The following is a 21,859-nucleotide window of genomic DNA, read 5'->3' as shown; positions in this document are numbered from 1 at the left end:
CGAACAAAATTTAAAATCATGGTTCATTTGTCTTATTGTTGAGCAAGACGACTTAAATGCATCAAAAATTTCATCTGAGCCAATTCGATCTCGTTCATGGACGAGCCATCAAAACGAGTTTTAAAACCAAGCGCCACACACAAGATCCCATCTACATAAAATATCCTTAAAAAAAAGAGACCTCTAAACTCTATGGATTGTTTACACCAAAAGAAAACGAGGCCTAAAATATCTTAGCAATAAGAACATAAGAAACCATGAAGCATGAGTTTGTGAATTATGAGAGTTCACAAGGTCATAGAGAAAGTAAAAATTTTATTTAAAGAAGAAAAAAAAAATCTGCAAATAAAATATATATATAGGTCCAAAATTCTTATTTTTTTTTGATAGTTCATAAATAATTTTTTAGGTAAATTACACTTTGATCCCTTATAGTTTGGTATAATTCCATGTTGACCCTAACATTTTGACAATTGTACTTGAGTCGTGATACTCTAACCATCCAATATGGCATACTCAATTGACTACTTGACGTGACAAGTTTGAGGATCGTAGATCTGTGCTCCTTGAGATTCACGATTCTCTTGAGATGCATTTTTTATGGGGAAGTGCAGTCGTGTATCTCGAGGAGCACAGACCTACCATTCTCGAACTTGTCACGTTAGGGTAATCGATTGAGTTGCCATGTGGGATAGTCAGATTATCGTGATTCATTGCACTTACCTCCCTTTTCACATACAGTGTTAAAGTTCAGATGTTATTTTACTATTTTACCCTCTTATTTTTTTTAAAAATTAAAAATAAATAAATTTTGAATATTTAAAAATGTTCCTGTCTAAGCAGTCACAACTTACAAAGAAATCCATTATTTCACTTCATATAGATATTTTTGTTTATAAAAAAGAATAACATTTAAAAAAGTGTAAAATAAAATCCGTTTTTAACTGCTTGGTTGACGGCAAGTAGACGGAAGGGGGAATGTGAACCCATTAGATATTAATGAGGGAGGTAAGTGCAATTTTCGAAATATTAGGGGGTCAACATAAAATTATACCAAATTATAGGGGATGCAAATGTAATTTACCCTTCTTTTTTTCCTTCGTAGATTAGATATCGGAAGAGTCAGCTTGAATCTGACTCAACGTGACGGACGATTCATATTTACAATCTCGCCCAGAGCTCCGAGTCCGTGACAACTCGCTCGAGTCATATCGGTTTCGGACGAGTTTTAAAACCTGCTAGCTTCACTTACTTTTCTTTCCTCCAACACCCAAATCCCAAAATTAGGGTTTCTGTCTCTCTTCTGCGAAACTGGGCTTAGGGTTTTGAGTGGTTCTGCAATGGCGACAATTGTGGCTACATCAGAGGAGGATCCATATCTATTCGTTGTAAAATTCACGTCTGATCTTGCTTGGGCCGATGCAGGTCCTGAGGTACCGAAATCTCTCTTCTTCAATTTCGCTCCAAAGTTAGACTTTTTTTTTTTTTTTTTTCTTTTTTCCTTTTATTTTTGAAATTTACAGTTTTATTTGAACAACTTGATTTCCATATATATATATGACAGACCTTTAAGCAAAAAATATTATTATTTTGTGGAGGGTTTTTGTTTTTGTAACTATTGTATTTGTTTAACGAGTTTCAAATTGCGAGGCAAGAGTGAATCCTCTGAAGTTGTTTCAAGTGGAAAATCAAAACTGCCTTTAATCACATCTGCTTTATGAAACTCATGTACCCATGTGATTTGGATCACAAAATTTCTCAATCGAATTGATACTAATTTCCCCGAAAACAATTTTCCCATTTAAATCGATGTGTAAAAATTGAACCCCACAGCCAAACAACCTTTAGAAATCATTAAAAATTGAAACTTGTGTAAAAATTTATATTTGATTTGTACTCTTGTTGCTATACTCCGATTATGGAACATTACGTACATCACATTTGTATAATTAAGGATATTGAATGATGGGTTCTACTTATCCCAATTACGGTTTGGTTCTTGTTTATTATAAGGTTATGGAGGCACAAAGTTCTAGACTAAGCATGGAGGCACAAGAATGCATATTAATGAGTCGATGGTTGGATTTGGCCTCTCTTATACTCACTTCAGCTGAATTGGTATTTTCGAAAGTGTCTGATGCAGGTATATTTTTTTTTGCGTGAATTTGATTCTCGTTTATTATAAGGGTTTGGATGTTAGGGTTCAATGTTTATAAATGTAAAAACTTGACTTATAAATAACAAATAATTTTCAAAGACTCATGACCATACTGGGGGAAATTCTTGACCTTTGCTGAATTTACCTTAAGCAACCATTTAGGGATTGGTTCTTTTTCTCATTCATGACTTCAAAAATTGTAATTTTACCTTTGTGGAGGTCCTGGTTCAATCATTTCTGTTGTTGTGCCTAGGTGGAGGTACCATTATAATCTCCTTCATAACTTCCTTTTAGCAGTACCATGTCAAAATAATACAAAAAAAAAAAAGGAAAATTTTCATAATGTTGATCTTGACTGTCAAATCTATGGGGCAACATGGTTCAAGGATGACACTAGGTAGTTGAGAATCTGAGCTGTTTATTCAGCATTTCTTCTATGGTGGACTACAATTCTTAAGGATATTGTGCATAGATCAACCCATGTAAGTTCTTACGGGACTTGGGCTACGGCTAAGAAATACAGGTTGTTGAAGGGTGTTGCTATTATTGTTCGTAAGTGGCTCAAGCTATTTTTTTTAATAGGTGTTTCTCTAAAATTGAGCATAGAAACATACTGATTACATAAGGAAATTCATTACATGTAAATGATAGATGATGTAACTCTAAGCATTATAATGATAATTAATCCAAGCCATTTACTTTTGTGCACATGGACACACTTTTCTAATTATTGGTTATTTACATAGTTTCATGGGTTCAATTGTAATGTGAAATTTGGTTCATATGGATGGAAGAAAATAAAAACTAAGATTTAATTTGTACCTCTGGAGTCTTCTAGATCACTTCTTGATTTATTTTTACCTAGCTAGCCATTCTTCTCACCATCCTGCAAGTGCACGCTAAATTAGTTTCTCGATTTCTTAAAACTTTTCCTATCTGTTTCTGACTGTTGAGAACACAAACCCAGGAATAAATTTTGGCCTTCTAGGATTACTTAAAACACTTGACATTAATTTTATTCTCAACCTTCCAATCCCAATACTGTTTTTTACCAGTTAGGGTATCCCCACTCCTTGGGAAGTGGGACTAATTCCTGCGCATATGCTCTGCTATCACAAACAGGCACATCGGGTAAAGTCATGGGTGGAGATACTCTTCTCATGACCTTTGGAACCAGTAAAGTGTTGAGTACTTTCTTGATTCTCTCTGAATCTTTGTTCCTTTGGTTTATGATAATTTTAATTTATGAAGTTGAGGATGATTTGATGACTCCTTTGGTATCTACCTAGATTCACTGAAGGTTCCTGATTTATACACATGAAAACTGCTGTTTGCTGTTCTTGTTTGCAGAACTTGAGTCCATCTTCACTATTATTTGCAACCTTGTCACCAAACCTGAAAGTCTGGATGAAGCTCTAGAGATGGCTAACCTTATATCTGCAAAAATCACTCAACAACCAAACGAAAGGCCTGCATTGCGTTTAAAGATGTAATATTAATTGCTGATCATCCTTTTTAAGTTCTTAAATTTTGTGGCAATGTCTCACACTTGTACTTGCTATCCAGCTTGTTCAATTTGTACAATCTACTGAGGAACCCATACAGCAAGTTCTATGTTTACATGAAAGCCCTTCATTTGGCAATTAATGGTCATGTCACAGAACATATTGTACCTTCATTCAAAAAGATGGATAGCTACTTGAAAGAATGGAATGTTGGCACCGTAGATCAGAGAGAGCTCTTTCTCACCATCTATAAGATTTCAAAGGAAAATAAAAGGTAATTGTAAGAGAAAATTTTCTTTTTCCTGTGAAATGTTTCTATCTATCCATGTACACCCACACCTCGCACACCCCACAACATAGGTGTGCATATGAATTTTTTTAATCTTTTCATTACTACCATCATGCATATTTGTATCTTGTTTGTATTTGCAGCTCATCAAAGGATTCGTTCTATTTTCTCAACAAGTACTTGGCCACTTTCTCGGGTGAGGATGCATATGTCATGAGTGAAGCGAAAGAGGAAGCTGTGTCTGCCATTGTAGAGTTTGTGAAGGCCCCTGATATGTTCCAGGTATCTCATTTGTAGATTATACTGAAAATTGCAGGGACTTCATGATTGGCAGGCCACCCATGTAAAAATTGCTTAGTTCCTGTAGGAATCTCTTTATGTTGGCATGTTTTCTCTGAAAACGTCCCACGTTCTTTTAGTTTTTCTTTCGCTTTTGTCATTTTCAAGAAATAATGTAAATTATTTTTCTTGTTCAAAAATTCTCGACCGTGTCTGTTACCCAGTGCAAGACTTGGTAGGTTATGTAATGTCAAACTTTGGAGTCAATTTTGAGCTATTTCATCGGCTGAATTTTATATTCTTGCACCGAATTGGGTCGGTGGTTCCACATTGAGATGAGGGTAGGACCATTTTTTTTTGGTGAGGATGATGTCTGTACATCTCTGTTGTCAAAAGCCCTGCCTTGACCCCACTTTTCCCACCTAGAGTCCTAGACCATCCAAGCACTTAGGCCTTACTCGCTTTAAATGGGATTTCAAAAATTGACATTAAAATGATGCTTTTATGAAATAATTTTTATAAATTATGTTCTAAAGGGTACTCGATCAATTTTAGAACATAAGGGGGTGTCTCAAATATTTAGCTAAACTTAAGATTTAAAAAAAAAATTGTAGGCGGCATGTACAAATGCACATGTCTTGCGAAATTTAGAATTTATGCTGATTAAAATTATTTTTCTAAAGTTTTAAATAGATAATCTTCTATTTTCATAATTTTATCACTGAATATATTTTAGAGGGTTTTTTGTAATTTAAAATATTAACCAAGGCTATTTCAACGATAGCATAATAAAAGATATTTGTGTTATTTTAGGAAACTAAAAACTAATTAACGTGGTTATAGGCTTTTGGGGTTGTAATTTTATTCATTTTGACTAGGATGAACTTGATAATAATAAGTTAGATGTAAAGGTGGGGGCATTTTTGGTCTTCCAAATTTTGGTGTCAACAAAAACTTATCAGCCATATCTTATTATAACAAAAATTTGTGAGGGGCATCAAATTACTTCAATATTTGCGGTTAAGCCCCTGCTTGGTTCAACTGCAAATGGTTTGCAATTAATGATTTACTATTGCTTGGTAGCCATTGAGAAATCTCTTGCGAATTTTTTTTTTTTTTTTTGTGATTGGTTGATCTTTGCAATAAAAAATTTCGTTGTGATTTTTGACTTTTTGTGCCACAAATCATTTGCTCAAATTTATGAAGAATTTAGGTGAATCAATGCAAATCATTTGCATTGTGTAACCAAGCACCAGTAGAATTGATTTCAGAAAATTATTTGCATTTGCAAATGATTTGCAGCAATACCAAGCCGAGCCTAAATTATTTTTATTTTTCTTGCATACTAGTTGTGTTGACTTACAAGTTTGTTTAGTAGTTGGTAACTTAGTATTATTATCTTGGTGATGACATTTACATATTTTTTACTCTCTTTTATATGACCTTTACTACATATAAAATACTGAAACATTAAATTTATTTTGTCGCTTAGGCCCCCGCCTAGGCTCTAAGGGGGGTCCACCACCTAGCGATCTTAACAACCTTGCCGTGCACCAAAAAATCATCTAATTTTGAAACTTCTAACCCTATCAAAAGTGGTTTACAGGATAGAAACATATAGAGCTGTTCATTTCACCTTTAATATATAAAAATTAACAAGGATTTTTTTTTTCACCTTAAAATTTGACTCTATTTGCATATGGCTAAAAATTTGAGTGCTTGATTCTTCTTCATGTGGACTCTACGGACCTATGTAAACAAACTTTGTAGAATGAAAAGAAGACTTTGAACATGTCAACCCTTTCTATGCCATTACATGTTTCAAGCATTCAAGATTATCATATAACTGTGTGGACCGAATCACTGTCTTATTTTTCCGCAATTGTAACACCTTGTATCATTTATAAGATTTGCAAGTTTGCTTTTGGATTTTCAATGAAATTCCAATTTCCCGTTTTTTTCATGGCAGTGCGATTTGCTAGATATGCCTGCAGTAGGACAGCTGGAGAAAGATGGCAAATATTCACTGGTGTATGAGCTTTTGAAGATCTTTCTCATGCTGAGGCTAGATGCCTACTTAGATTTTCAAGCTGCAAATTCTACTTTACTGAAAAGCTATGGTATTTTTTGTTTTATCCATCACAAAAAACTTGGGTAAAAAGTTGTAGAACAAAATATCACCCTAATATTTTTTCGTTTCTTTTGTATCTTGATTTTGTTTGTTGCAATGTATCTAAAGGCCTCGTTCACGAAGAATGTATAACAAAAATGAGGTTAATGACATTGGCCGATCTCTGCTCCAACTCTGGTGAGATTCCATATGCTCTTATCAAGGACACGCTTCGGGTGAGCTTGCTTTTCTCTTCCTTCCTTTGTGTCTCATGTTCTTCCCTTGTCCACATCGGTTACTTATTTAGGTGTATTTCTGTGCAGATCACAGATGATGAGGTGGAACTGTGGGTGGTTAAGGCGATAACTGCAAAACTACTGGACTGTAAGATGGACCAGCTGAATCAAACTATCATTGTGAAGTGAGTTTTGTAGCTTTGTTGTTAATCTATCGGCTTTTACTTAGATCTCAACAAGAAGATTTTTACTCGGGATCGTATTTTTTATATATATTGGATGATTCATTTGCAGCCGCTGTACGGAGCGTATGTTTGGTCTGCATCAGTGGGAATCCCTGCGATCAAAGCTAGCAACGTGGAGGGTAAAAACTTTCATTCCATGCTTCTAATTTCAATTTATTTGGATTAATTAATTGATTATTTATTGAAATGGGTATAGATGTTTACTAAAGCTTTTCCTGAATGTGGCTTTTCAGGGTAATATTGCAGATGTTATAAGTACCATTCAAGCTAATAAGGTAACCGAAGATGGTTCGCAAGCAATGCAAGGTTTGATGACTCGTTGAGAGAGTTTTAAGTTATCGGCTTGAAGTTTTGAAATCCGTTTTGTTGGGACATTTTTACTAGAGATCAAGCTTAGCTTAGAATGAATCATCTGTACTCTTATAATTTCCATATTTTGTAGCTCTGGGGCTTTGCACTAACCATCGAAATTTTTATTGGGTCCAAGTTATTTTAGTTAATTCTCTTGGATATCAATTTGGAATTTAACATCCCTAATATCCAACCTACACATCACACATGCATCTTATTTTCAATCTTGGGTACATTTCAAATGGATCACATTTAATAAAGAGAAAAAAAGGAAGATTATCATCAGTTTGCTATTCAAAGCCTGCTTGTTCCCTTATATGCGTTGTACATCGATAGTCTATTTGACACGACAAATTCTTAGAAAATGGAGTATCTTTGTGGTAAGTAGTGGCCCCTCTTTCCCTCCCAATCAGATCCACCTTCACATTGGGCTGGTTCAAACAGTTTAGTTAATGAAGGAAATGGAAAGAAACTGAGTTTTTGGAGTTTTTAAACTCCAATTTAGATCTAAAAGTAGAGCATGTAATCAAACTTTGCTTCTTTCTTGATACAACTCAGGTGTTTTCTATTCAACAGTTTGAAAGACTGACAACTATAGTTCAAAATCTTAGATTGTCTCAGAATGTTTAGACCGAAACATCTTGATTGCCATAGATATGCTTTAAGACATTTGTTCATCTCTACGGATCTAATTTCCAACAAAAGAAATCACTGAATATTATCGTTTTTTCCCCCCTTTCTCTGAAGTTACCTACACATTTTCAAGTAGTTGTGAATGTCAACTAAATGGGGCTCAGTAGGAGCATTACTTTAAGTTTCTGACATTTTTTAATCCACCCTACACCTTTAAGATCATTTCTAAGGGTGACCGACAACCTCCTAAGCTAAGGCCAAAATCCCTACTAAATTGTTCGTGACAATCGATAATTATATACTCAATAAAATCCTAAACAAACTAATCCTACTCCCTAATAAGAACCATATCCAAAATGGTATGTGGGTTTTTCAGAATTAAGGCTTCTATTGCTTCCCCATTGTTTAATTCAGTGTTCTTAAGCTCTCCTCAAGGTCTCAAATGCAGCCTAGTGAATTAAAAGTAAATGGTTTCTGAAAAATGCAGATGGCAAGAAATGTGGGTATGAATTTCAAAACACATTATTTTGTAACGTTTAGATCTCACATTAAGTGTTCAGATATAAAGTTGACAAATAAACTTCATCACTGATTTAGTTAAGCTGCACAATTCAGAAAAAGGAATTCAGGTCACCCAAATTTTCATTATTCTTCGAAAATACTCTTAAGCTTACATACCTTAATTTATCTGAAACAAAGTGGATAATAACCAACAGTCCCATGATTAATAATTCAGGCACGGAATAATGATACGGGTCAACAATTGAGACCAATTTCATTATTGAATGATTCACCTCTTTGTGAAGTCTTAAAACATTTGCTAGATTGGACTTAGATTTCGGTTTTGTGTTCTTGTAATTGCCTCTTCACCAGTGCAGTGTAGATACCATCTTGGCTGAGGAGCTCATCATGAGTGCCCCTTTCAACTATCTGACCATCGGATACAACTGCAACTGTATCCGCACTTTTAACCGTTGAAAGCCTATGGGCTATAACAAGAACAGTCCTTCCCTTCATCAGAGAATCCATGGCATCCTATACAACATATAAGAATTAGTTAACCTAAATGTGATTCAAAAGCAAATTAGTTCCAAAGAAATTGACAAGTTAATAGCCAGTTATAATTTTTAGCTTTGATTTTAAGCAGCCAAAAAGAAATGGGGTTTACTAATCAAGGAGTATTACTGTAATTCTTGAAAATAGATTTTTTTTCTTTTTATATAAGAAAGAATTGGTGGATTGGGTCAGTTTTGAAAAATCACAGAACCTATTGTTTGTGTGGGGTTAAGATGGAGGGGCTGAAATATATTTTTAAAGATAGCTGCTATTGGCATCCCAACTTTTACTTGTTACACCCCAATCATAAATAATAAAAAATGTGAATGGTTGAAAATAAGTAAAAGTTGGATTGCTAATGTCACCCCAATTCATATGTAAATCACCAAAGAATTAGCACACATCTTGGGGTGGAGTAGCAAAAGTTGGTGTGGCAATAGAAGCTCTTACAAAAAAATGATATATCAATCTCACCTGAACTAGATATTCACTCTCGGCGTCAAGAGCGCTTGTGGCTTCATCCAAAAGGAGAATTCTTGGGTTCATTAGTAGAGCTCTTGCAATTGCAATTCTCTGTTTCTGGCCTCCCGACAGCCTTAACCCACGTTCTCCAACAACGGTTTGAAATTTTTCCGGAAATTTTGATATGAATTCATGAGCATTAGCCATTTTCTGCAATTATCAGCATTATTATGTAATTAGAAAAAAAAATAATTGAAGAGATGATTGTATGGTACAAAGGGTAGCGAACCTTACAGCTGCATTTTCTACATCAGTACTGCTGGTTTTTCCTTCACACCCATATGCGATGTTCTCTTCTATGGAACAGTTGAAAAGAACAGGCTCCTGACTCACTATACTAACCTGAAATATTTGAGAAAATGGAACGTCAGTTCTTCGGAACGCAACTAACTAGACTGCTACACTTCTTGACGTTACTGGATTCATCCATACTTAGAGAAGCAAATGAGTCGATTTAATGTCAATCAGACTTGGATAAATCGATATCATACTCATAGTCACCAAATTCTCCAACTTATTGAAAAAGTCGCACTTAAATCGTGATTTTTTTTTCCTTCACCAATTTAATGATGACTTCTTTCATAAATCACGACTTTTACGAACTTTGCAATTAAATCACAAACTTTGCGATCAAATCGGATTAAAACAAAAGATGAAATTGAAGCACCATTAAGAGAAGATGATCATGATCATTTTATTGGTGAAGCATTAGATAATGCGGATGCAAATGAGGATGACATTGAATATTTTTTATATTTTGAATAATATAAACCTTGAATGTGTTGTGGAGTTGTAGTTACTTGTTGTGAATGTAAATACGATATCTACATGAGGGTTTGGTGATTTATTATTATGGCTTAATATGAGATTTGGTGATATAATATGAGAACACCACCTATAGCATGAACAATTACACAGACTTGAGCCTAGTCTGATTTCTTTCCCAATTTTACCTTCTGAATTTTTCCTTGTCAACTTATTCCCGAATCCCAACTTGGTGACTATAATTGTACTTGAAATGAGTTCTATATATCCATTGCATGTATAAAATAGTACATAATAATCAACTTATTAAGCTGTATAATGCTTTAGCCATTACCCTTTAGGGCTTGCCGAGTGCAATATCTTTGCCAACTAGTTTGTACTATATTAGCACGGTTTTAAGTACTCAAGACATTAATACTATGCTGACTTGGGCCATTTCGGTTAGGAAAAAGTCGGTGATAAGATACAACAGATCATTTTTTCTTTTGGTGGGTAAGCTGGACTAGAACCCACGATGTCAAAGTTGTATTGCAATATGTCAACTAACCGAGCTATGGTCCAAACCTGGTGTACATATGAGCTACTTGAGTGCGAGTCAGCTGTTAAAAGAGTGTTCCTTTTTTTTCCCACAAAGGAAAAAAGGCCGACTACAATCCGACTTCTAACCCACATCTACCTTGGTGTCCATGATAAGTTCTTATAGAGAAAAGTACTACATCATGTATATTACAATGGTATAGTCGTTCTGAACACGAGTCTTTTCTAAGCAATGCTTCTTTTTTTCTAAGATGAACAAAATTAGTGAGAGAAAGATGGAGGTCGAGAGACCTACCAAGACAACGAACAACACTCAAGAACTACAAGCCTACAACAAACCAAATCCCATCTAAACAAAAGATCCCAAAGAACACCCCTTAACTCTTTAAAAGCTTTACACCAAAAGAACAACAAACAAAAATACTAAGGTATACTTGGTGCAGAGAATGATCCTTCCATTCAAATAAACAGTTGTTTTGTAATGGACAAATTTCCCAGCAAAGGGAACCAGCCTCCACAATATCCTTCCCCTAGAGCTATGGCCTTTGATCCGCCGGGTCACAAATGAAGATTCAGCAGACAAAGGAAAACATCAGTGGATGTGGAAGCCAAATCACGCTAATGAATTAGAAAATGATCTACCAACTCACCACTAACTTTGCACAAATAAAATAAAAAAACATATTTTAGGAAACCATTCAAACCCGAATTGAATGATTCAAGAGATAAATACAAGGATTTAACTGAGAATCTTTCATCCTGATTGGAGGTCCATAACAGATAATTCTCATCCTTAGGAAACAAAGGGACTAGAGAGATGAAATTGGTGAGGCTAGCGATCTCTGGAATCTCCCACTCGTTGAAATTTCTCCAAAAGCCAAAATCCCAAGTCACAATCTAGAAGCAAAACCCCACACCAAAACACACCATATTTCCTTTCTCAACTTTAACCATAATAACTTTCGAAACTCTGGGAGAATTTTCACAATATCCTTCCACACGCCACAACCAAACAGTGATCTTACCCTCACACTCTCCCACCCAAAACTTCTCTCTGACTTAGCCTTTATTACTTTTCCAGAAATTTTTACCATCAGAACCAAATCTCTATGGCCACGTAACTCGACAATGCAGCATTCATAGATTTAAACTTACTAAACTCTTGGCCTAGGAACATAAATTACTTTCCACTTAACTAAATGGAACTCCCAACTGCCTTCCCTGTCATTTCATAAGAAATCCTGAATCAGATAGTCCAACCTCAAATCCTCAACTCCACATTCCTAGGCATGAAGAAAAAAGATAGGAAGTAAACTAGAATAGAAGCTAAGGAACTCTTAGTAAGGGTAGTTTTACCCCTTTCAAAAGGTATCTAGATTTCCAAGAACCAAACCTTCTTCCATCACTCTTGATCACAAGGAATCTGCACTTTGTGAAAGGTTAGGGATAGAGCCCACCAAACACTTTGCTTTTACATAGATTAATAGATAATCCTAATACTGATTCAAAGCAACAAAGGATGCCTAAAAATATCTAATTTTCTCACTGACTCTAAGAGCACTAGGGTATCATCTGTGAATTACAAGTGCAACACCATTGGATCCTCCTCACTGACCACAAAACCTTTCAACACTTCGACAAAAACTACTCTACCCATCATTCTACCAGAGGCATCCACAACAATGTTGAAGAGGAACAAAGACAAGGTATTTTTCAAAATAATGTTATTAAAATCCTATAATTTAAATCAAATCTTAACCAAAACAATTTGAATCTTATGTATGAATCCCTTAAATAAAAGCACTATGATTTCTTTGTGAATTTTATGACTTGAGTAAGATTCATGATTTGATTTCTACAATTAGACTTATAAAAAATAATAATAGGAACAACAACAATAATAATAATTAATCAAATAATTATTAAATTCTTACTATTTTATTAATCAAATGATTGGGTACATTTTCAGGTGAAGCAATGACTCTAATGTTTGTATTTTTGTCTTCTCTAATGCTTAAACACTGCATAAATTGATCATTATGAACATTGCCAGGGTGTGGTAAATTCTCCTCTATTCATCTAGCCTATACCGGGTCAACTTCCCGAACCTAAGCATACTGGCAAATTCTACTGCGATAATTTGGCTTATTGTTTGTAAAATATCCATAGTGAACTGGCCTAATGAGTGGTAAATTTAAATGCAAGAACCTTGCCTTCGGAATCCACAACTTATGAAGTTATTGCGTAATATAAATATAAGGGCCAACCGAAGGATTCATACTATTAGAAGTGTGTCTCTGAGGAGTTTCGAACGCGCCATCCACCGCCTTATCCTCTACTTAAGAATTACCCACTGGGTGTTTTACTAATTACCTAACATCGTATGACCCAAATTACAGGAAATGAATGTCCATCCAAGTAATCTCGAAGACAGAGAATTAAGACTACTTACGGGAGATGGAAACTTGTGTTCTTTGATGATGAAATGACGCAAAGGAAGAAGGTTGTCCCAATTAGTTTTTCCCTTCTTCCTTTGCTAGACTAAGTGGTGATACATTATTTGGATTTTATCATAATTTTATTGTAGGATGGATTGCGAAGTAGTTAGGCATATTTTAAATCTCCTTTCATGTTTTTAACTCAAAAAGAAATCTTCGAATCCAATAATTTGAATCCTAATCCTTATGATTTGACAATCCAATTTAATTATGACAATTGATTCAAAAAGTGCATGCTTAAAATATTCCTTACTAAGTGGTGTAATAAGACACAACAGACTTCCTCATTTCTATTTCTATTTCTTTAAAGATCGAGACATATATTGATGGACATTTCCATCTATGCAACCAAAAGCATTTAGGACCAAAATTTACCTTTCTGTGGAGATGTTCATGAGATATTTCTACTAGTGGAACCCCATTTATCAAAATCTTTCCCTTCAGAGGGTCATAGAACCTTTCGATTAAGTTTGCTATTGTGGTCTGCAATATTAAAAAAAATGAAATAATCAGGACTAATATTGATTAGATTCAAATTTCAATACACCACAAAGTTTTTACTTCTATGCATTGTGTAAAAGCAAGCAAAAGAAATAATCAGAGATGGATATTGATAGAAAGGAAATATTACCTTTCCACCACCACTTGGACCAACAAGGGCAACCTTTGAACCAGGACTCAGCTTTAATGTAATTCCCTGTAATTCACAGAATGGCTGTCAGATCTAACACCAAACATGTTGGAGTTGATCATTGTCTAAGATAAACAGATATATCTGTGCCCACACAATGAGAGATCGATACTATATGAAAGATTATTACCTTTTGAGTACCATATGATTGGGTACTATATGAAAGATTATTACCATTTTTTTAAGAGCTGCTATTGGAACCCTAATTTCTTAAATTATTGACCACACCCTTCTTAAATATTAAAACACAAAATTCAAACGTTACAAAAGTTTGGTTCAAGTTATTATCTCAACATTACAAAGCATTATAACACATTCAAATAACTTCACCAGTTGTTTACAATTAGGAATTAGGATTAGGCTCCATATGTAAAATCTAGCAAATAGAAATCTTTAAAAAAAAAAAAAAAACAAGAGAGTTTCTATTGGCACTCCAACTTTTACCTATTCTCAACGATTGATTTGTTTTTTTAATTGGGGTGTAATGAGTAAAAGTTGGGGTGCCAATAGCAGCACTCTTCTTTTTGTTGTGGGGGGAGCTCCCACCAAAGCAATTTGTAATACTATAGTAGAAAAGATAGCATGATCTCCTGTTTTAAATGCACATCACAGTTATCACCATGGGCAGTAAGTCTAGATGAAAGAGTATTTACCTTGAGTACCATATGATTAGGACGAGAGGGATAGGCGAACCACACATCATCTATGTCCAAGTCTCCGTCTTGACCTCTACCACCAAAATCACTTTGACTTATAAGAACCTTATTTTAGGTCTTAATAACAGAAAATTTTAAAGGTGACTATATGTCACCCACCAAAAAGATCTCCTTAGTGGAAACAATCATATAGTAGGCCGTTTACGCCCTATGTGTGCACCAACAGCCATATCATTGGTACATAGTCATTACGTTCCATTGCATATTTAGCTTAGATTTACTCATAATAGCATTGCTGAATTGAGAAAAGGTTGTTACATTCACCCAAAAAAAAAAAAAAGAGGCAAATTTCAATCAACTAACCCCAAAGGACACTTATTTCCCGATTTTGGCATGGATGAGACGCGGTCCAAAAGTTGAAAGACTCTCCTACTTGCTCCCGTAGCTTTCATTGCCGATGAATATAACCCCGATAGACCAGATACTGAGGATCCAACTGCAGATGGAAAGAATTAAACAAGTTGAATCAAGCTAGAAGTTTTAGGGTCTTTGGAGAACCTGACTCGTAAATGAGCTATCAAATATAAACCCATGCAGATTTGCATGATCACAGTTTGTAAGCTGGCTTTCCATATATTTAAATTAAATTTGAGAGCTGGTATTGGCACCTCAAATTTTACTTATTACGCCCCAATTTCTTAAATTATTTATCACCCCCCAATTAAAGATAAAAACACACCATTCAAACATTACAAAAGTTTGGTTCAAGTTATTATTCAACATTACAAAGCATTATAATACATTGAAACAATTTCAACAGTTGTTCACAATTAGGATTAGGCCCATAGAAAATCCTAAATCTAACAAACAGAAATCTAGAAAAAATAAATAGAAAGAGATAGAGAGCTTCTATTGGCACCCCAACTGTTACTTATTCTCAACCATTGACTTTTTTCTTTTTTTAATTTTAATTGGGGTGTAATAAGTAAAAGTTGGGGTGCCAATAGCAGCTCTCATGTGCAAAGCAGATACACTTATCTCGAGCAAATTTGCCATAAAAATTTATCAGATAGTTTAAGCTCCAAAACATCAATTAAACAAAGCAGGCTCCTTATTGGGTTCCTTTGAAGGTTGTAATAAACCAATAATAAGAGAAATACCTGTGAGGCTATAAAGAATAAAGGATGTTAGAGCACCCGCGCTCATTGCACCTCTGATTGACAAGTTAGCACCATAAATCACAACTACAATAATCGATAGTGTGGATGCTGCACTTAGTCCTCCAGAGAAGAGACCAACTACTCTCTGTAGCAGAAAAAAGAAGTTTTAAAGCTCATAAACCTTTCAGAACTACATTTTCCCCACCTATCTATCAAAAGGGCCCAAAAATATAAGGAGAAAATAAAAAAATGCAAACTACAAGAAGAAACTCACTGCTTGTTTTAGTCCGAGCTGCAAGGTCTCATCCACCCTCTCTGAGTAGCGTGAAATCTCATAATCCTCTTGAGCAAAAGATCTAACCGTGCGTATGGCACCAAAAGATTCCTAAACATCAAATTTTCACACTTTTAAGGAAAAAACATAGCATGTCTCATGTCACTTAGTAGATTAATGAGCAACTGTTCTCATTAGATGTTTGTGTAATCTACTTGTTTAATTGGAACTAATGCATGGAAACGTAAGATTTGGTATTCTTGCTAAATGACTAAAATTATACATGTATGAGAAGCATAAGTAGATACAATATTAGGAAGGAGATTTATCCAGTGCACATATTCGGATCCCTATGTAGTTACCCTAGGTAAGTTTTATTATGAATATTGATTAATATATAAATAATAAAAAACATTCATATTTTAATTGAATTTGACAGAAGTTTCATAATGTTAAAATCATAAGTTTTGTGCAATTTACTTATTAGAAGGCAAGTATAATACACCTGTCGGATTGAGTGATTCAACTTTATGGCACGCTTTCATCATTAATTGGTACCTACCGTTATGTAGATATAATTCAACCAAGATATAAGATATTTTTGCTTTTCATCTTTTTGCCCATTTTCCAGGTACTTTCTTATGGCCAACTATTAAATAGATGAATGCAAATATGAAACCTAATTCTCACTAGGTTACTCCTTGAAGAACACAACTTCATATTACGTATAACAGTTTAAGCAAGTACACGATTCAAAGTTTCGCGCCATTTCGGAATGTTTCGGCAGCACATTCCAGTTTCAGCCAAGACTACAACAAAACAAGTCAAAACTATTTCGGTTTTTCTCCTGATTGAAACATTATATCAAAAACAGATTCTCAACCTTGAGCGAGTACTTTCTAGCCATCAAAATGGCGTGTTAGACTATAGTAAACGAAATTCAAATGGTGGATACATACCTCAGCAATTGAGGCAGCTACCGCAGCTGCAGCTTGGGTTTTGTGGGAAAGTTCACGAAGATAACGCCCAAACATACGTACAGCAACAGAAATTGCTGGCACAACAGCCAAAGCTAACACTAAAAAGGAGCAATAATATGATTAGCACATGTAGACTCTTGATTAAATAAGTAGAATTGAACTTCTGCTTAGAACAGACAACATACATGATAACTTCCATGATGTTGTAAACATAAAGCCAAGACCAATAAATGCAGTAGAAAGATTTCTGAGGGCATCTGAAAGATTGGTGGTTGCAGCATTTTTTATGATTTGTGTATCTTCAGAGAGCCTACTTAAGAGCTCCCCGGTCCGTGTAACATCGAAGAAGGCTATTTCCTGACAGGCCACAGGTTTGAAATCCATAAGACCACATAATATAGTGGCTTGAAAACTAACACAAGTTTAAGAAAATAAGGATAAACAGGCCTCACTTGCTGAATTAGGTGACTGAATAAGTTCCTTCTCAGTCGAGCAACGACCCTTTCACTAGCAGAAGCAAACAACCATGCCCGAAGTGCAGCGCAAATCGAACTGAAAATAAGTCAAAATAAATTATTCCCTTCAAAATGCGGACTTTCCACTCAAATTGTTCCAAATAATGCTACGCCTTAATGTTTATAACCTTCCTAACTCCAATTAATGAGAACGAATCTCTTTATGTGAAAAGAACAGCTCTCTTTGTAGGGAGTTCAATCGCTCAGATTAGGAGAGAAGTTTCAGGGATCTAATTCTCAAAAATTCCAAATAAATAAGAATTCTTCAGCTTTGAAGGCTTCAAATCTCACAGGCCTTCTACTACCTTATCTCGCTAATATAATTAAATAGATAGTCATCGATGTGGGCGTATGCCTCAGTATGAGGTGCAACTAAGGCATATGCCTCACACATTAATTTTTTATTTTTTCCTATTTTCTTCTATTTTTAAAAGCAAAACAGTAACCATTTTCTTCTTATCTTTTCTTTGTTTGTCGTAATCACCAAATTAGGTGATTTAATTGAAACAATTACAATTAAATTGTGAATTTTTCCTTCACCAATTTAATTGTGATTTAATTGCAGCTACTTTAATAAATTGTGATTTTTATCACGAACTTCCAATTAAAATGAAAAAAATCTAACTCCCTCCCCCCCTCTCTGTCAAGTCTTAGACCCAAACCCTTTGTCCCCCTTTCCCCTCTCCTCTAGGTTTACCCTCTTCTTTAAGATTCATATGTTATATTTTAAATAATATAAACCCCAAATATCTTAGTCTTGTGGTTGTTTTTGTGAATGCGTGAACGATTTCAACATTAGACTTGGTGATTTAATATGGGATTTGATGAAATAATAAGATAACACCTCTTAGTAGGAACAATTACATAACCCTAGCCCATTTTTTCTGGAACTTTTTGAATTTTGCCCCTTTTTTCTTCCAAAACTTCCCCTACTGATATATTCCCAAACCCTGACTTGGTGACTATGCTTGTTCTTATTAGCATGCAATGTAATTGGAGCACTTCAAAAAAAAAAATTTGAAATATACAAAATAAAGTTGTTGAATTGATTTGATTAACAAATAATTTTTTGCAGAATTTAGTATCATACAATGAGTGATGGAAAAAATAGTATTTAGTTATTTTTTATAATAAATATAAAATAATTATTTACGGTAGGAACTTTCAATTATTCAAATATAAAATATTTCTTTCTTGTTGAAATATGAATTATTTTTGTATTACCACTAATGTAAGGGATTGAAACTTCAAATTTTAGTTATGGGGATTTTAATCGTGAAATTTGGAAATATGTGGTGGTATTGTAAATTTTTTTTAGTATTAATTATTAATATATGTTATATTATTTATTTAAAACTTCCAAAAGTGTGAGGCTTACACCTTATGCCTCAATGCATTAGCCATCCGAGTGCCTCATTATAGCTATAAAGCTAGCACTTTACTCAATTATCTCTACAAAATAAGTGGAATTGGCAACAACATTAAGAAAGTGTTTACTTCAAGGGAAATAATCAAAGATGTATGAATTCTTCGTACCCAACAACAACTACGACCACCATCTCTAAAATGGTGTTCTTGACGGAATCCAAAGCTTCAGACTGCTTTTCAGGAGTGCTGAGATCTTTAGACACGATGTCTATTATCTTTCCACTAAATTTTGGCTGCAAAAGAAAAATAATAAATGATTTTAGTAAAAGAAAAACACCACAACATGCCCATAAAACAAGTTAAATGTTTGACTGTAATTTTAAAACTTGAAGTTGACTTGATCATGATTCTTTATGGGCATTTCTTTTTATATTTCAAGAGAATTTAGGAGGCAAATGTTTTTCTCTACGGCTAACTCTCCTAGTTTTCTATGTGAAGACAGGAAGAACTTTGAACAGTGTAATGGTTACTAATGAAGATATTGAGTCCACTCAAAAATTAGATATTATTAGACACCATTTTGAATTGTGACTTAGAAAAGATGTATTATTTTGCTTGATATTTGGAAATCAAAAAAGAAAAAAGGCCCCGTCATGAGGCAGTTAAAACCTGGGTATCATTGCGGCAGCAATGGCACATATTCAAGGAGATATGGTAACAAATGCTTCTATACCATAGTTGGAGTGTAATGCACTGCAGTACTCAATTTTACGAGACTTTGATAGCCATGACAACAATTTTGAGAAGAAAGTAACTGTTAACCAACCAACTACTCCAAAAGACCAATCTGTGAGAGCTATGAATATAAGAGGGTCACAAGGCTTAATTGGGGTATGACAAACCCGAGAGTGGAGGAAAATATACACTCAACACAATCGAACCTATGACCTATACGAACCTAGAGCTCTGATACCATATTAACCAACCAACTACTCCAAAAGACCGATATGTTGGAAAGGAGACGAACTATGATTCTATGAATATAAGAGGGTCATGGAGCTAAACTGAGGTATGACACACCCGAGCATAGAGGAAAATATACACTCAGCAGGAACCATGGTAATAAATTGCCCATTCTTACAAAATGCTATTTGATCAAAGAACAGCCCCCAATTTTTTTCTTTCCAAAATAACATATAAAAAAAATTAAAGATTCCCATAACTATTATCAGGAATACAATAGTTTGTGTGTGTGTGTGTGTGTGTGAGAGAGAGAGAGCATGGGTACCAAAACAAGAAACACCTACAATGAGAATACTAGTTGTGGATGCTATCAACAGTGCAATAGTACCAAGGACTAGTCTCCCTGAGTCGGGCTTTGCCTGCAAGGCAATGAGATGTTAACAACTCAACATAATTCAACGTAGTGTGCATTATTCACAAAAATAAACACAATTAATTTCTCACTTACCAGTGAAAATACCCTACTGAATCCAACATTTGCGGCCTGAGTTTGCCAAAATAAAGTCAGCCCTTATCATCTAAAAGCTACTAATTAAAGCAGAGTTTAAAAATAAAAAATAAAAAATAAATACACATCTGGAAATCAGAAAGAACAATCACCTGTACTGCATCACCATGCTCAAGGTCTGATAAAGGACCATTCGACAGTTGGTCATCATTTCCATTCTATAGAAAGCAAATCAACCATCCTCAGTATTAATTTCAATAAATGTACATCATAATATTCCTTTTCTAATTCAATTTTGCAACGTTTTTTTCGGGCTCACTTCCATACATCCCATATGGTTATTTGAAATGTCTAAGTCAAGATGAAACCAAAATACAAGGTTTTAGAAACAAACAAATCCAAAATACGTAGCAAGGAATATATAAAAAAAAAAGAAGTTTTTTTTTTCAAGATTCCTGTATCAGAACAAACTATCAGAGAATCGGTTGATGCTCAAACAGTCAAAGATCAAACATAACAAAACAAACCCAAATTCAAAAGTAAACCAAATCATAAAACATTTGATCAGAAAATCCAACATGGGTATAGTAAAATCCAAAACTAAACAAAACCCAATAACAAAAATATAAACCAGAAAAAGCATAATAGGATCATCCAAAAACTCATCTTCTGATTCAAGAGAGGAACCCTCTCACTTCCTGATACACTCTCAATAACCAGACAATCAAAATTGAAACAAACCCCCAAAACAACATCCAAACAAAACTAAATTCTGAATAATAGGTATGCAATCAGGCTCTCATAAAATGGGTTTTTGCTCAAACATTCAAATATCCAAACAAACCCAGATTATAAAACATTTAATCAGAAAATCCAACATGGGTATACCTAAAATCCAAAACTAAACAAAACCCACTAACAAACTTGCAAATTTAAACCAGAAAAACCAAAATAGAATCAATTAGAAACTCACCTGATGATTCAAGAGAGGAACCCTTCCACTTCCTGAAGCACCCTTAAACTTATTCTTACCCATTGTTATTTTCACCCCAAGAGAAACCACAATGGACCTTGAATGGCTCAATAAGACTTCGATTAATGAAAATTATAAGATTTTGAGTCCAGATTCCACAAAGCACTTACTTTTAGAAAAGTTTGATCAATACAAAAATTGGAAATGAATGGCTCAAAAGCAAACAAATCAGTGGAAGATCTCTAAGAAAATTTGAGAGATGAGTCAGAAAGGTTACAAGTAAAGACAAACAAAACCAGGTTTTGACCCAATAGATCCAACTACTTTAGTGGAATGTCCAATGTGAGTCCATGTCTTATGGACGACAACCACGAGGACAAAACTTTATGCTTTCCCTCCAAGAAATGGCATGAGGCATGCCACTTCTTCTATTTTCCAAGCTGTTTGACTAAAATATAATTTTGTAACCTTTATTCATGTTCCACCGTTTTTATAAAAAGGCTTAGATATTTTTCTTTTGAAGACCTGGTTGGCTTTATATATATTTTTAGAGGGATGGACTGACCATGGTTCATTGGGTTTTGTCC

General features: G+C 34.5%; 2 protein-coding genes across 2 annotated transcripts; one reads left to right on the top strand and one right to left on the bottom strand.

The window, feature by feature from the left end:
• Positions 1-1,250: 1,250 nt before the first annotated feature.
• Positions 1,251-7,322, top strand: LOC147394653 (uncharacterized). The gene is made up of 10 exons (XM_086454785.1): positions 1,251-1,433; positions 2,014-2,143; positions 3,509-3,647; positions 3,725-3,937; positions 4,096-4,234; positions 6,201-6,351; positions 6,471-6,577; positions 6,665-6,762; positions 6,872-6,941; positions 7,056-7,322. Exons 1-10 carry the CDS (start codon positions 1,341-1,343, stop codon positions 7,143-7,145), a joined length of 1,230 nt encoding a protein of 409 aa, XP_086310911.1. The 5' UTR covers positions 1,251-1,340; the 3' UTR covers positions 7,146-7,322.
• Positions 7,323-8,416: 1,094 nt separating this feature from the next.
• ABCB27 (transporter associated with antigen processing protein 2) lies at positions 8,417-21,586 on the bottom strand. The gene is made up of 17 exons (XM_086454784.1): positions 21,273-21,586; positions 20,452-20,517; positions 20,300-20,335; positions 20,136-20,210; positions 18,997-19,121; positions 17,398-17,497; positions 17,131-17,302; positions 16,925-17,043; positions 15,966-16,076; positions 15,692-15,836; positions 14,895-15,027; positions 14,529-14,604; positions 13,816-13,881; positions 13,560-13,667; positions 9,619-9,726; positions 9,337-9,534; positions 8,417-8,841 (listed from the first exon to the last, which is right to left on the bottom strand). Exons 1-17 carry the CDS (start codon positions 21,333-21,335, stop codon positions 8,638-8,640), a joined length of 1,905 nt encoding a protein of 634 aa, XP_086310910.1. The 5' UTR covers positions 21,336-21,586; the 3' UTR covers positions 8,417-8,637.
• Positions 21,587-21,859: the final 273 nt, after the last annotated feature.

Source organism: Akebia trifoliata, chromosome 9, assembly GCF_017979445.1.
Source record: "Akebia trifoliata isolate Shusen 1 chromosome 9, ASM1797944v1, whole genome shotgun sequence".
NCBI lineage: Eukaryota > Viridiplantae > Streptophyta > Magnoliopsida > Ranunculales > Lardizabalaceae > Akebia > Akebia trifoliata.
This window is presented reverse-complemented; position numbering and strand designations above follow the sequence as displayed.